General features: G+C 41.9%; 1 protein-coding gene across 1 annotated transcript in view; it reads left to right on the top strand.

Moving 5' to 3' along the window:
- Nucleotides 1–418: 418 nt before the first annotated feature.
- Nucleotides 419–14,777, top strand: part of LAPTM4B (lysosomal protein transmembrane 4 beta) — a 60,532-nt gene continuing 46,173 nt past the window's right edge. The window contains exon 1 of the mRNA XM_072034443.1: nucleotides 419–661. Within this exon, the coding sequence (XP_071890544.1) occupies nucleotides 437–661 (225 nt within the window). The 5' untranslated portion in view covers nucleotides 419–436. The remainder of the gene's footprint in view (nucleotides 662–14,777) is intronic.

Raw genomic sequence — 14,777 nt, 5'->3', positions numbered from 1 at the left:
AAGAATAAGAATAAGAATAAGAATAAGAATAAGAATAAGAATAAGAATAAGAATAAGAATAAGAATAAGAATAAGAATAAGAATAAGAATAAGAATAAGAATAAGATGATGATGAAGAATAAAAAGCTGTCTGCTAGGTAGGAAGCTCAGCTTCTACCTGCATGGGGGCTGCAGTTTGAGCACCAGAAGGGGGTCCTTTCTCCTGCTGCAGTTCCCCCACCACCAGTGCACCGACTACAGCCAGCAAGAGCGAGGTTGCTGCCACTTTTGTGCCAGTTAAATCTCCACCACAACGCCAACCCCTCGATGGCAGCAGCCATGGGAGCGGGTTAGGAGGACGCCGGGCAAACCCCAGCCGCTCCTGCCTTCACAACCCGGAGCCGATGCTGAGATTTTCCCCATCGTCTCCGGCCCTATCTAGCTGGGAAGGAGGGGGATGTTTCGTGCTGGGTGCCCGGCCAGGGGGGTCCCGCCCGCCGGGAGGGGCCGGCCCGGCCCCGCCTCCGCCCCCGCGGAGCGGTGCGGAGCTGCGCGGAGCCCGGAGGAGCCCGGAGGAGCCGCGGAGATGCTGAGCTCGCCCTGGGCACGCTTCTACTCCAACAGCTGCTGCCTCTGCTGCCATGTCCGCACCGGCACCATCATCCTCGGCGTCTGGTACCTGGTAAGAAGGGGTTTGGGGGGGTCCCGACACGGGCAGGCGCGGCTGAGCCCCGGTGAAGGTCCGGCGCTTCCCCGCCGCTCCTTGGCAGGGCTGGTGGTGGGAATCTGCCGACGGCAGGAGAGGAAATCCGTGGGTATTTAAGGGTCAGCAGGGGTCTCGAGCAAAAAGCAGGTTTGGGGGCGAAGATGCGAGAGGCGAGGGTTTGTCCCGGCTCCCCAAACTTCGGAGCAAGGGTTTGCTGCTCACTGCAGCGCTGGGGCCCCATGGATGCGCTGGGTCTGCCGAGGCTGCTCGGGCTCTGACCACGCTGCACAGAAAATCGTGTGCTCTCAAGATTTTTGAGACGCTGCTTTGCAGAAAGGGCAGGTGCTCTCGTCATTGCTGCTCCGCGTGTGCCAGATAACTGGTGGTCGGATAACTGGTGGTTGGTGGCATCTGAGCCTGGCTGACAGGGGGCTGGAAACTTGCAGGAGCCTCCACCACATATCAGGAAGACTTTTTTCCTCCACCAGGCTGGAGGAGTGAAGAACTGACCCTTGAGGCATAGCCTTAATGGGTCATCTCCCATCCATCCAGAGGCTGTTGGGCACCTGGTGTTGTTGGACACCCAGTTGTCCAGCTAGGGAAAGAGGAGGAGACGTGCCAAGACCCCATCTCCTCTCCCATCAGTGACAATCTTTCCTCAGCCCCTTGGGTAGCAGGGCAGGAAAAGCAGCTTTCCCAGAGCCAGCCCCATAGTTGTGGGGTTTGCAAATGTGTCACAGCAATAAAAAGAGCCGGTTCGTTGTTTTGGGTTATGTGGATGTGTTGCTTCTCAGCCTGTTTTGTCTTCCCAGTCTCTTGGTGCAAGAAACCCTGATGCCAAGGCCACACAGAGCTGTTTGCCAAGGGTCACTGCAGACGGAAGCAGATTAGACCCAGGCTTGTTTGCTAACTGCTGAAATTCCCTTCAGAAGGAAGTGAAAAATGCTCGGCTGTCCTCCATTGTAGGGCAGCTCATTAAATAAATTCAATCAGCGTAATTAAAATGCTAGGTTGACATCTATGTCCCAGAAATCACATAAAATATGATGTCCTATAAAATGCATATTTCACCACTGATAAAATGGTGTTTCAGTTCAGCTATTTCTTGCTCCCCATTTAATAGTTAAATGAAATATCCACAGCCTGTGGTATCCAGAATAACCACAGCATTGAAAAAGATGGCCTTTTTGCCCACCTACAACAGAGTTTCAGTGAGTCTGAATATGACCTGAAAGCTTTTGAACATTTCTTCCAGGATTCTTGTTATTTCTTTCTGCCTTCAGCTGAATGAAGGCTCTTTACATCAGCTCCACAAAGACAGGGATACAGACACTTTAGCTTTTCAGTGGACCTAAAAATATTCAAGGAAGAGGGAATTAAGTGCATTAGCTTAGCTTTAGTTACAAAGAAAAGGCTGAGGGCTTTTTTTTTTTTAGGCTTTACCTACCATGTTACTAACATTTAAATGCCAGTGCCCCAGTTTCACTTAGTACATTTCTGCAAAACCTCTTTAAAAATGTTCTATTCTAAGTATTGATTTTTTTTTTCCTGATTTATACCTCTTCCTATTTTGCTTCCTTCTCTTTTATACATGTTTCAGGGCAGATTCCTAAATGACTTCAAACTGACAACAGCTCATAACATGCCAGTTAACTCGTAACACTGCTTTCTACTCTTTCTCATATATCACACATATTTTTATTTTTAAGGTTGACTATTATGAACAGAAATTTTGCTGAATGTTGATAGTAAATACTAAACCTTTTTGCTAGCTTACCAAGTTAGGAGGTAAATAAAGGCTAGCCGCTTAAGTCAATAAGCCCCTTAAGCCCTTGTTTGTAAGTTCTAGTTTACAAAGTCATATAAGAAAATATCGTTTTATCTCAGATCAGTTGTGTTCTGATACCATATACATAAAAATTGGTGCTGTCCTGCTGGTGATTTTTCCTCTTCATTCATTCTGTGTGGCTGTATTACTCCAAACCACAAATGAGCTATGAGTGTTACCTCAAATAAAAGTTTTTTTTTTTTTTAAAAAAACTCTGATTTTTCACCACACCAGTATGTTTTCTCTATACTGTTTGCCGTTAATCTTTACAGGAAATTACTTGAGAAATAAAATCCCCCTAGAGAAAGAATAGTTTTCTTTTTTCTTTTTGCATATCTTGCTTCTTGTGAAGTGCAAGTCTTACTAATCCCCTGCCTATGAATATAATGATTCTGTATTGCAGAATGAGTTTCTTAAGAAGAAGAAAAAAAATAGTAGCTTGTAAGCTTGGGGAGGTTTTTTAAGTAACATTTTCACATGTTGAACAGGTTTTCAGTTAGGATAATTTCAGGAGGCAGAATTTCTGACTAAATGTGGAAAAAGCCGTGCGTGTCTCTGTGATGATGTTTTAGCTCTTCGGTTTTAATGTTTTAATTGGATGTTTGGGATCCTCCAAATAGTGGAGAGTGAAGGGAGGTGAATGCAGGTGGGGCTGTGGGGTGATCAGAGCACTTTCCTCTGCAGGCAAAGGGCAGGAACAGTGGTCTCATAAAATATCAATAGCTGGGAAATAAATATTTAACTTTGCTTCATTTTAGAATATAATGGATCTCAGAATGCTAATGTTTCTGCAGCTGTTGAGTTTCAGTAGTTTCTTTCTGGTAGAGCCATAGGCACCACATCTAGACTAATGTAATACAGCATTACATGACATTACACTATAGCATGCACCTTAAAATATACCATCAAAAAGCGTACTTCAATGTAAAATGTAACTTGTAAAGGGTGGAGCAGCCAAATATCAATCAGAAGAAAATTCCTGACAGCAATATCTAGTAGGGCTCCAGAGTGGCCTGCACTTCAGGAGCCGATGTGCTGCACTGGGGAGAAAAACTTCAGGCATGCTGTAATGTTGAAGATAAATGTAATGTTCATAAACTGGCAATAATATGGCTGGCTGGAGGGTAATATTTATTCAGAAACCTGGGGACCAGTTCAGTTCAGCTGGTTATTGATCTTTGTCTCTCACCCCAGTGGCATGGACTTTACACCTCTTTGTGTTATACCAAACACGAAATCTGAGGCCATAAGTAATAAAGCAGGAGACTTTGGGGCACAAAAGTCTTAAAAGTGTCATATATGTAGGGGAAAAAAAAGGAAGGACAATGAGAATGAAAAGCTGGCATTTTTGTTAGCTCCAAGTGATCCAGTGGGTAGCGGTGAGTCAGAGTAATATCCTCTTTGGTAACAGCACTTGTAAACACAGCATGTTGTCTTCCCGAGTAAATGCACTCCCCTTTCTTTATCTAAAAAACAAAGAAGAAACAGCGTCTGATGTGCTGACAGTGTCACAGAAGGGTTTTCCATTAGCTCGACACATGGCAGCAGGGGCTTTGTTTACACCCCGCGGCTCCGTCAGCACCATCTGGGACAGCAGCAATTATTTTCCATTGACTTGCGCGGGGCAAAGATGAAACTTTCATCTTTCTGGAAAAAAATAATCCGGGAGGGGTGGGGGTCAGGGGAACACGAGGAGAAGGAGCTTCGCCTCTGTGGATGCAGGGCAGCCGGGACCCCACAACCACCACGGGAGCTGTCCGGCACGGCCCGTGCTGAAGCTCTGCTCCGTTTCCTCAACCCAGGGCCCTGCGAGGGAGCCTAAAAATAAAAAACTAATGGAAGAGCAAGAGCCTTTTATGACTGCCAGTTATTCAGATTGCTGAGGCACTCTCTGAAGGACATGTGGTACGAACATAAATAGAGCAAGCCTAAGTTTTGAGCCGGGGTGGCTTCGACGTTCAAGCTATTTGTGGAAAGCTCAGGACGGATTGCTAGTCGTGATGTTTCAGTGCTGGATTTTTCTGAGTGGATGGTTGAAAACTTGAACGGTTTCTGTCAGCATTCCAGTTGTTTTTAATGAAGGGATAGAGTCCTAATGGATGAAAAAATGTATTGGTAGTATCCTTTCTATATGGTAAAGCAAAAGAGAAGTACTGCTTACTATAGTCTCATTGTGCAATGGATTTACAGGATGATCACTCTGCTGAGATCAGTAGAGTGCTCTTGGCCTGATGTCAAAAAGAGATTCAAGGTCTATGTTTTGTGACTGGGCCATGCTTATTGCCTTGTCTTTTCCAAGGCCTGTGCAAAACAGCATGTATGGCGATGTGCTTAAATACCCATTAGAAGATTACTGAAATCTTGGCAGGGAGCAGAGATCAGCACTGGCTGTTCATGTAAACAAAATATACCCACACTGAGGTTCTTCTAACCTGCTCTATCCTCACTCCTGTAACCTTTAGACTGTCTAGGACTGCTCACATCACCAAGGGTAAGTGTGGGTCACCTGAATGGTGTGAAAAAGTCTTTTCAAGGAAGGCAGAAGAAATTTAAAAAAAAAAAAAAAAAAAAAGAAAAAGTTATAATTTTCAAACCTGTGACAATTGGGAGATTTTGAAAAATGAAAAAAAAAAAAAAAAGAATTGTGAAAAGGGGAAAATTGCACGTTCAACTTCTCCTTGAGCTCCCCCAGGGACAGTGACTCCACCACCTCCCTGGGCAGGGGACTGCCTGACTGCTCTTTCTGAGAAGAAATTTCTCCTAATTTCCAACCTGAATTTAGATTTCTTTGTTTTTATACGGAATGAAATTGGCTAAGAATACAGTTTCCCCAATTTTATGTGCACACAAATGGTCATACTGAACTCCCTGTTCCTTCAGACCAGCCAGGGATGTCACTTTCCATGTTGTGGCAGTGTGATGTAGCTGGGCTGTTGGGTCGGGTTATCCTGCAGGCACTGCTAGTCCCTCTTCTACCTCCTCTAACAATACAGTACTGGTGGTGCTATCTTGCAGAATGGGGCTCGCTGTGGGTTCACCAGGTGATTACACCTCAGTGGCTCAGGCCTGGGCAGTGCATTCACAGGGAAGACATGGGTGGTGCCAGTGACATGGCTAATTCCCGTCCCTTAGCAGGAGATGCAGCGTCAGCAGCAGATGAGGGTTCTCCACCATCAGGCGAAGGGGTCAGCACATAATCTGAAATGACTCGAGCTGCCTGATTCTTGTAGTGGAAATAGCTGCAGTGACTGAATATTTATGCTCCAAGTTCCATGCCTACAAAATTATTGTTATCTTTTTTATTGTTTGTGCTTTCTTTCATAAAATGAGATCTTGGAGGGTGAAAAATATTCACAAGTAACTCTTGGAGCCTTTCTGCTTTGAAAAAAATAAAATTAAAAAAAAAATGAGTGCTACTTTCAAAGATTTCTACATATCATTGATGTACATGTTGAATACCCAACTGGCACTGGAATCAGAGTGGGATCAGGGTATTTACTTTTAGAGTGATTCAAGTCTATTTCATTATCTTCTTCAAGATGAGCAGGGAATATATTAATGATCCTGCACATAAATGCCTACTCAGGACCTGCATGGTACATTCATAAGAAAATATATGTCTGCATTTTAGATATGATAAAACAAAGAATAAAGATCAGCACTGGTCATTAGACAAACAAGATGCATCTGCTCTGGAGAACCTTCTAAATAACTACATTCTGATTGTAACTTGTATAAAGAAACAGTTTAGAATTATGTAATAGCTAATTGGCAGCTTCATGAAAGGCTTCTGGCGAAGTCCTTAAATAAATTCTTCCCACCATGCACAAACCTAGGCTGGTTTCTACTGTACAGGTCTTTATCCCATTTCCTTATCCCTTCTCAGGCCAATTCATTCCTTGGGACTCCTTCAATTAAAATACTGAATGAAGTGCCATGTGGGAGAAATTTAAATTGTACAATCAACAAGACAACTTGAAAAGACCCTAACCACTCACCTATGGGTGGTGGAATTAATGCATGAAGAGGACAGAAAGTTTATCCGAAACAAAAAATAAAAGGGTGGATTCATAGGTACCTGGCATCTAACACTACCTGTGCTTTCTGTCCTGAGTGAAAATCTCCAGGTTTGCTTGTTTGTTATAATGCATAGAGGAGCTGAAGCAGCATTTTGGCAGTCCTCCCCAGACTTTGTCACGTATCAGCATGTTGATTAATGTTTCTGTTTTAAAAACTTTTTAAAGCATTGGACAGCTAAAATCCCTTGTAAGTATCTTTTGGACAGCCCGTGCATTTACCGAACCCAAGGATTTCTAAACACTTCTTTAAGCAATAATCACATTGTGTATGCAGGTTTCCTTATATCCCCAGATGCCATGCTGGGATTTTTCACAGAGTATGAATTATTGCAACTAGAGTTGGTAATCTGCATCAGCTGTCCAGAATAATGACACATTTGTCTTTTCCAATTAACATAGCTATCAATTCAGAAAATGCAAACTTTTGTAAAATGCATTTTTTTTAGTAAGGCTTTCAATTGGGTGATAAATTCACTGAGATTACAAGGAACAGTTTTCTCCTTCCCATGAGAAAATGGACAGTCGAAAGAAGAGCAGAGATTAGATAAATGCTTGTTACTAGAAAGAAACACATTAAGAGTACAGTACACTATATTTACTTTCTTTTTAAAGATGGCATTCAAAAATCATGAACATATTTACAGAAAGGAGAGAAGGTATTGCATTAATCAAGTAAAAGTTGTTTAGCAGTTCCGTTGACAGTTAATGTATATTTCCTGTTGAGCCAGACATTAAGCTTTGTAAACTGATGATTGATTAGAGTGACGTCATTGAAAATGCAATTAGTCTTATATATTCCTGGACATATGGAACGGATGTTACAAAATAGGCAGGAATTAATCTCCTCTATTGCCTTCTTCCTCTCTCATTTTATTGTGAGGCTCATGACTTGACTATAAAGCTACGGATATTCAAAGTGGCCAAAACCTGAAAATGCATGCAAGTTTCTCTGGTGTAAGGCAGCTGAGCTTGAGGCTTAAAGGCCCATATCTCTGGACAGCAGAACAGGAAGGGAAGAGCAATGCTCATTACTGAAGGTACAAGAGTACTCCTCATCCATCTGAGGCATTGTCTCTGCCAGCAAGGCATCACTAAAGAAATAATTTGGCCTTGAGCCTAGTGCAATGTTCTGGACCTCCTGTGGATCTGCTCTCATTCGTGTGTCTGCAGTCAGCTCCGACTCCGGTGATCTTCGTCCTCTGGCTTAGAGAGCTTTTTAAAGTGCTGTGGCTGCTTTTCACTTCACTTCTGGCTTGTGCTGAGCATGGTCTTGTTCTGTCAGGAGATACTTTAAGTAGTTAATTCAGACAGGACAAATGCTTTTGGCAGAAGCACAGATTTGCAGGAAATTTTTACCTTGCAGAGGTGCATTTTCCAGCTGTGAAACAGCTGGGCCCAGGCAGATTGGATAAATGTAATCAAGTTGTTTACTACTTCAGTAATTATCTGTAGTGTACCATCCTTTGTGGTGTGCCTACTTCTTTTTTACACAACTAAATTGCTGCCTGGCTTGCAGACTGATGTGAGGATGCAGTGTGCTACCTGACAGCCCTTTTCCATTGCATGGTCTCTGTGGAAATTGCCTGTGGTGACTACGTAAGAATAATTGATCAAAGCTTTGGTGATTTTTTTGTTAGGTTGTTTGTTAAATAAGCAGGTGCGTGTGGCTTGCTGTCAGAAGCTGGGACACTCCTCTCACAATTGCAGTAGCTCATGCCCAGAGAGGCTGGAGGTCGGTCTGGGCACAGATGTCACCATGAGCTGGCATGGATAAGGTACTCCAGCTGCTAGCCAGGGTCTGTTGCCTCTGGCAATCCAGCCTTCTCATTTCCAGCTGCTGTGACTTGGTCATCCTCTGTCAAGAGTCCAAATTAAGGTTCAGACTCATGGGAGGTTCCCTAAATCACCCCAATGCTGACATTTGAGCAGGACCACCCTCAACCTTTCACAGTTTTATTTCCAAATCTGTGTTTGGAAGTCAAGGATGACTACAGAAACCAAACATATCCCAACTGACTATTTGAAACTCTTTTTCTAACAAAGTTTTAATGCATGCCAACTCATTTCTGGCTCTCCACAGCATCCTGAGCCAAGGTGTGTTTTAGTACAAATTGTGAGTTGTTCAGGCAATGTTGTAACCAGAACATTGCTATATGATTAAATTTCCCCCAGGCTGGGCAGAAGACTTCAGCAATCATTTTCAGGACCTTGATCAGATATAGTTTCAACTTTCTTTAAATGCAATGCAAAAGTAACAAAGAATCCACCAATAAATTTGAATGCAAATATCCCATTCCTCTAAACCACAATAGGACTAAGATTAAGTATATAACAAATTAAACTCTATCTCTAGGGAGGCAGAAGTCTCTAGTGTGCATCCTGTACTGCCTGTCCATCTATTTTTTCTTTTGTACATTTAGTCATTACCATATTTCATTAGTGACAGGCCTCTTGTGGTTTGGGTTTTTGGACTGTTTAAAGGCTGGCAGCCAGCAGCAGTTGAGTCATTTGTATAGAAGGGTGCTGATAAATTATGCTGGACTTCCTCTATCAATTTAATCAGCATAGACTTTAAAGTTCAATGCTTAGTGTCATTATAATAATCAAAGTTGAGATTGCATATAAAGTCTGATTAAAATATTTTATGCACCTTTCTGTTATATGCTGTCTATAATGGGCAATCTGTATTATGCTAATCTGAGCCTTCCTGGATCATTCTTTGAATTCTCATGAGTAATAAGAAAAAACAAGCAAAAAGAATTGCAGACTCTCTGCTGTCTTTTCCACATTGATGAACAACTTAGTTGATACTTCTGGTTTGACTAATGTTCTCCCTATTCCAGTGCAGTGTTTCAGGTAGCAGCCAGAAACCTGTGCTTTAAGAAACCACACAGGGAATTTAGAAAGAATTACTTGTGCAGGGAAGACATTTTCGTTTATTCCCCTACTATTTTTAAGTTAGGGCAATAACCTGAAGCGTGAGGGTTTATTTTATTTTATTATTTTTTTTTAATGTCTTGAAATATGACTGAACACATGCACTTCCTGAATAAACATCTCAACCTTTCTGTATTCCTCCTTCTAGTTTCAGTAGTAATGTCTGTGAATCGATATCACCGGTGAAAGGGATGAAGGATTTCCCTTTAACCCAACTTCACTTGGCCATCTTTGTTTCCCTTCAGGCTGTTACTCTTTTTGTGGGGTGAAAAGCTAGCCAAGTGTGACTGGGTTTCCTTCCTTGAACCGTTCATTATTTCACGCATCACTTGCAGCTTGTCCCTAGCCACATCACTGGAGAGTACATACATTTTAAATAGCATGAAGCAGAAGGCTTACAGAGTGGAAAAAAGAGCGAGAAGTATCTGCTCAGACAGCCAGAACTGTCCTGATCCTTCCTTTCCTAAGAGTTCAGGCCACCGCATGACGTGTGCTTAGACATGTGCTCAGACGTAGCTCCTGGCTTCTCTCTGCCCTGAGGGGGAAGATGATTGAATTGGTGCCATGAGATCTGTAATGAAACTTGGGCACATACCAACACACTTCTCGTCTTCTCACGTCATTTGCCTGCTTTCCACAGCAGTCAGACAGCTGTAAAAACTTAATTTCTAAAATTGCCTCCTTTTTTCCTCTTTAATCAAAATTCAGAAAAGAAAAACATAAACTTTGCCCAGCGGGGAGAGGATATAAACAGGTAGAAAATTCTGCCTGTAAGGTACTATAGATCATAAACCTTAACTCATCATCAATGCTAAAAAAGAAATTTGTGAAAGGAGCCCCAGATGGCACAAACCTACACCAAAATGTTGTTAAATCCTGAAGGTTTTTTTTTTTCTATTGTTGGATTCTTGTGTCCTCTTGATAAACCAAAGTTTTCCTGGTGATGTCTTTTATGCTAAAAGTAATATGCAACAAAAATGCAAAGAATATGCCCAGTGGGATGGTAAAAGTAGATAGAGAGAATTAAGGCTATTTGAGTTAACTTACCTATACATCTTCCACACATTCTAACTTTCTCTGATGGTAATACTGACTTCAAGTATCCAAGTATTATAAAATATTTACAGACCTGTTGTTAGTTTAGTTTGGAGGAGCAAAAATGTTGTTTCTGTTTCTGTTTTGTTTTTGTTTTTCTCTGGAGAATGAACACCATGGAGTTTTGCTTGAGACTCCCTTCATTTTTATCTAACACGTTTATAATTTCTTACTAGTGAAATTAAGGTAATCAGTGACTTGCTTCAATAATAATTCCGTAGAGAGCAACAAACTAAAACCTACCAGTTTTGTGTGTTTTTAAATGTACTCTAGAATTGTATTTTGAAGTCTTGGCCAGCAATGCCCTTCCGATGGCCCACTGGTCATAGTCCTTATAGAAACGCACTGTTAGTTGCTGCATGGTCACAACCATTTTAGTTTATAAGCACCGCCTTCTCTTTCACCTGGTAGATCACACTGTGTCGGACAGGGGATGTAGAGTAGACTACAACGGTGTTTTTGGTAACTAGCCGCTCAGATCTGTCCCAGCATTATAATTCATTAATACAGATCACAGAAATGTAACACAGGATGATTGTATTTTCCTGAAATCCAATTTTTTGTTATTTTCTACATCATAAAAACAAGGCTTAGCTTTGCAGATTTCTGTTTTTATTCCCTTATCTAAACATATGTTCTTATCCCTGTTAGGGTGGTGTTCACTGCCTTTACAGCCTCTGGAGCTGTAGGGCCCCCAGACAGGGTGCTGGTGCTTCACCAGAGCTGAGTTGCAGGGAATGTGCTGCCCTGGCTCTTCCTGGAGCTCAGCGAGGCTGCGAAAAAGCTCAGAATTAACAGCCTATGGGCATCTTTCACAGCACAGCGTGCAGACTTTTACATGCATGGATTCAGTTAAATTTAATTCTCAATATAAATAAAGCGAGCTTTTTTCTTTTTCCTGTAAATATAAGGAACTCTCTTCACTGCATCAGGAATTCTTGGGAGAAGTCGAGAATATTTGTAGAGCTGACCCTGTAGGGTTCAATAAAAACATCAGTGTGTTTTTAATACAATGTGCCAATTTAAAGTAAGCTTTATATTTCCTCTTCTAAACTCCTTTATCAGAGCAATTTTATTTCAACTCCTGACTGTAAGCTGGAGGAAGGCAAGGAGAAATTTCATTATTGTCACTCCTGACAATTCTGTTAGTATTTACAGGCATCTGTAAGTCACTAGCTTGAATATTGCTCCCTTTGCTTCAGTTAGGTATCAGCAGAAGATCTGCATTAATGGCATGCTTTTGGAGCTACTGGAGATATTTTTATTTTAGGTAAGCAGGGATAGATACCAATGCAAACTGCAGCTCTGTGAAGGGTCTGAAATTATAGCAGTACTCATTTTCTTATCACCTGTTGATACAGTGCTGATACTCAGTGATATACCTGCTCTCTCTCCTCTGCATTTCACCTCCATGGGTCACTGCAGATCACTGCTCATCTCTGGAGCAAATGGTGTGGAAGAAAGGACAACTAACTCACTGACGGCAGAGGTCTCAAAGTGTAGCACATTATATAGGTTCTAAACTCTGCATGCTGTCTGGGGTAAACACGAGGTTGGTTCCTTTCATCCTAAAACATTGCATGTTCCTTGTATCTGTGCTGCCTCACATCAAACACAAGCGGCTGGTTCCTTATCCCTGTACAGATGGGAGCAGTACCATGGCTGGTGGTGCTGGTCCTGATCTCAGCACCTGTTGCCTTGCTCCCTGCTACCTGTCTACACATTCTCTTACACAGTTGTTGCTATTTAAAATCTTCCACTCGTATTTGAAATTGTGTTTAGTTAGAAAAATCCAAGCAATGCTCCAATATTTGAGCTCCATACCTCCTCTAGAACATTTCCTGTTTTCGTTACATATTCTGGAGTCTCTATAAAGCGGAGTATTTTTATTTCCATACATTGAGGAGAAGGAGGAAATATTTAATCTGTTTGCCAGAGCAGCAAGATTTGGAGATTTATTAATTTTTATTTTATTTCTATTATAAGGTAGGAGGACAGTGGGACATTTCTAGGACTTTCTGTGGGAACTTTGTCCAATCTCTTGTTAGGACACCCCAGGTTGCCATCCTGCAGGGGCTGGGCCTGGGGCAGGGCTGGAGATTGGTAACAGGGTCCATCAACAGCCAGTGATGAACCAGGGCCAGTGGCCATCCAGGGAGCCCAACCAGGAGCAAAAGAGAATGAAACAGGGAATGCAGGTTGAGACAAGCTCCAACATACTTTGGAAGGGGTTCACTAAAGCTAGAAAACAGCTCTCCTGTGGTGTTTCTTAGGCAGGGACTGACAGTCCTGGGCTGAGCTGAAATGGGGTCCTCGGTCATGGGCACACATTGGGGCAGGCCCCAGGTGGGGTCATTAGGGCCAGCAAGGCCTGTTGGTGCCTCTGGGGTTCCCCTCCTATAACTCTGAGTAGAACTACGGCCATAACCAGCAGCAGGACCTCGTAGTCATAGCTCTGACTTGATAGTGGGAACTCTTGAATTTTATGCTCACCACCTAACACCAACCACCCTGCTGCGTGATCATCAACATGTTTCTCTTTCTCAGTCCAAAAAAAGGAGGATGATGTTTCATCAAGGGGGCACAGTATTTAGTTGCTGACTGAAACATTGCATAATGAAAATGTTTTCTAAGCATTAATTCATTGTTACATCATTTGTTGTTGAAGGAATTTAAAAAAATATATCAAAGAAATCTTGGCTCTATTGAGAGAGCAGTAAAACAACCTTTGCTTTTCCTATAACTGAGATTTCAACTCTTATAAAAACTGCATATGTCAACAGGGATTCACTTTATGCTCTTTTCCTTGATGATGTGTCCTTAGAAGATGCTACATCAGTAAGTTTTTAGGCACATTAAATTTAAGCAGTAAAGCATTATTCAAAATTCAATGGTTTCTTCACATTTGAAACAAAAGAAAAACCCTAACAAGGTATCCAACTGTGCATACTATTTTCTCCTGAGAAAAAGGTTGAGCAAATAAACACTTGGTGTAATTTATTTTTTTTAACTTTTTGTTGCTAACAGCACATTTGGAAGGGGCTTGGAGATCGTTATGAGGATCTCAAGACAAAAACCTGGTAGGTCAGGAAAGTGATGTACTAAAGAGCCTTGGAGAGATGCCCACTGCCTGCACTAGGCTTTAGATCAGACAAACACATCCTGTGTCTTTATACACAGACTTAACGACTATGCTGACCAACATGTAATCTGAATCTGGATATATCCATATGAAGAAAGTAGACTGCCTAGGTCAGTACTTTATGAATCTTCCTATCTATATCTGTACAAAAGATTAAACTGGCATGCCTTTAAAATAGCAACACTATGCATTTATAGTTTCCGATTGCTTGATTATTTTGAGTACTCTTTTTAAGTAACACTTATTTATTTATTGCTGATAGCTGTCCTCAAGCTTTCCACAGAAGAGTTTAAAGCAGTAACTGGATTGAAATATAAAGTTATATATAATGTTAAAAATTGAGAGGATTTATAGAATATTACTTTGAGTCCTGATGGTCATCTGATCTGCCTTGGAAGCCAAGCCAAGCCTTGAAATACAAGCCAAAACTATGGCAACAGCATTCCCAACACAAAGCTACCTAACTGCTCTGTGAAAAAAATGCAGCAATGAAGATTCCCAAACCCCTCTAGACAATATCCTCTATTGTTCAGCAAGTTGCATAACCTAAATTCCCTTTTCCTGTAATTTAAATTTGTTACTTTACTCATGTCTCAGTGGATCTGAAGGAGTTTATTGCCTCCTTTTCCTTGTCTTTCATATTCAGCATATGAAAGGCTGGGAGTATCTCCCTCCACCTTCTCCTCACTAGACTAAGCAATCCCAGTTTTTTCACTGTCAGTCACACATTCTGGATGTCTGATCACCCTCTGTTCTGTTGTAGGATCCTCCACAGGGTTTTTCTTGGTATGTTTTTGAAGGGCTTTGAACTGTGCCGTTCCTGCAGAGCCCCTGTGGAGGGCATGTAGGAGGTCAATTTGCATCTAATACCCGGGATCTTGCAGCACCTATGGGACAGTGCCAAATCATGTTCAGTTTATTCACGGTCACAGCCAGGACTCCTTTCTGAGGAACTCTCAGTTAGCTCTACTCTTGTTCTTCTGTAAGTGTTTGTCACAGATGAGGTGCTCT

Source organism: Anas platyrhynchos, chromosome 2, assembly GCF_047663525.1.
Source record: "Anas platyrhynchos isolate ZD024472 breed Pekin duck chromosome 2, IASCAAS_PekinDuck_T2T, whole genome shotgun sequence".
NCBI lineage: Eukaryota > Metazoa > Chordata > Aves > Anseriformes > Anatidae > Anas > Anas platyrhynchos.
The sequence above is the reverse complement of the archived record's forward strand: the minus strand, read 5'-3'. Positions and strand labels throughout refer to the sequence as shown.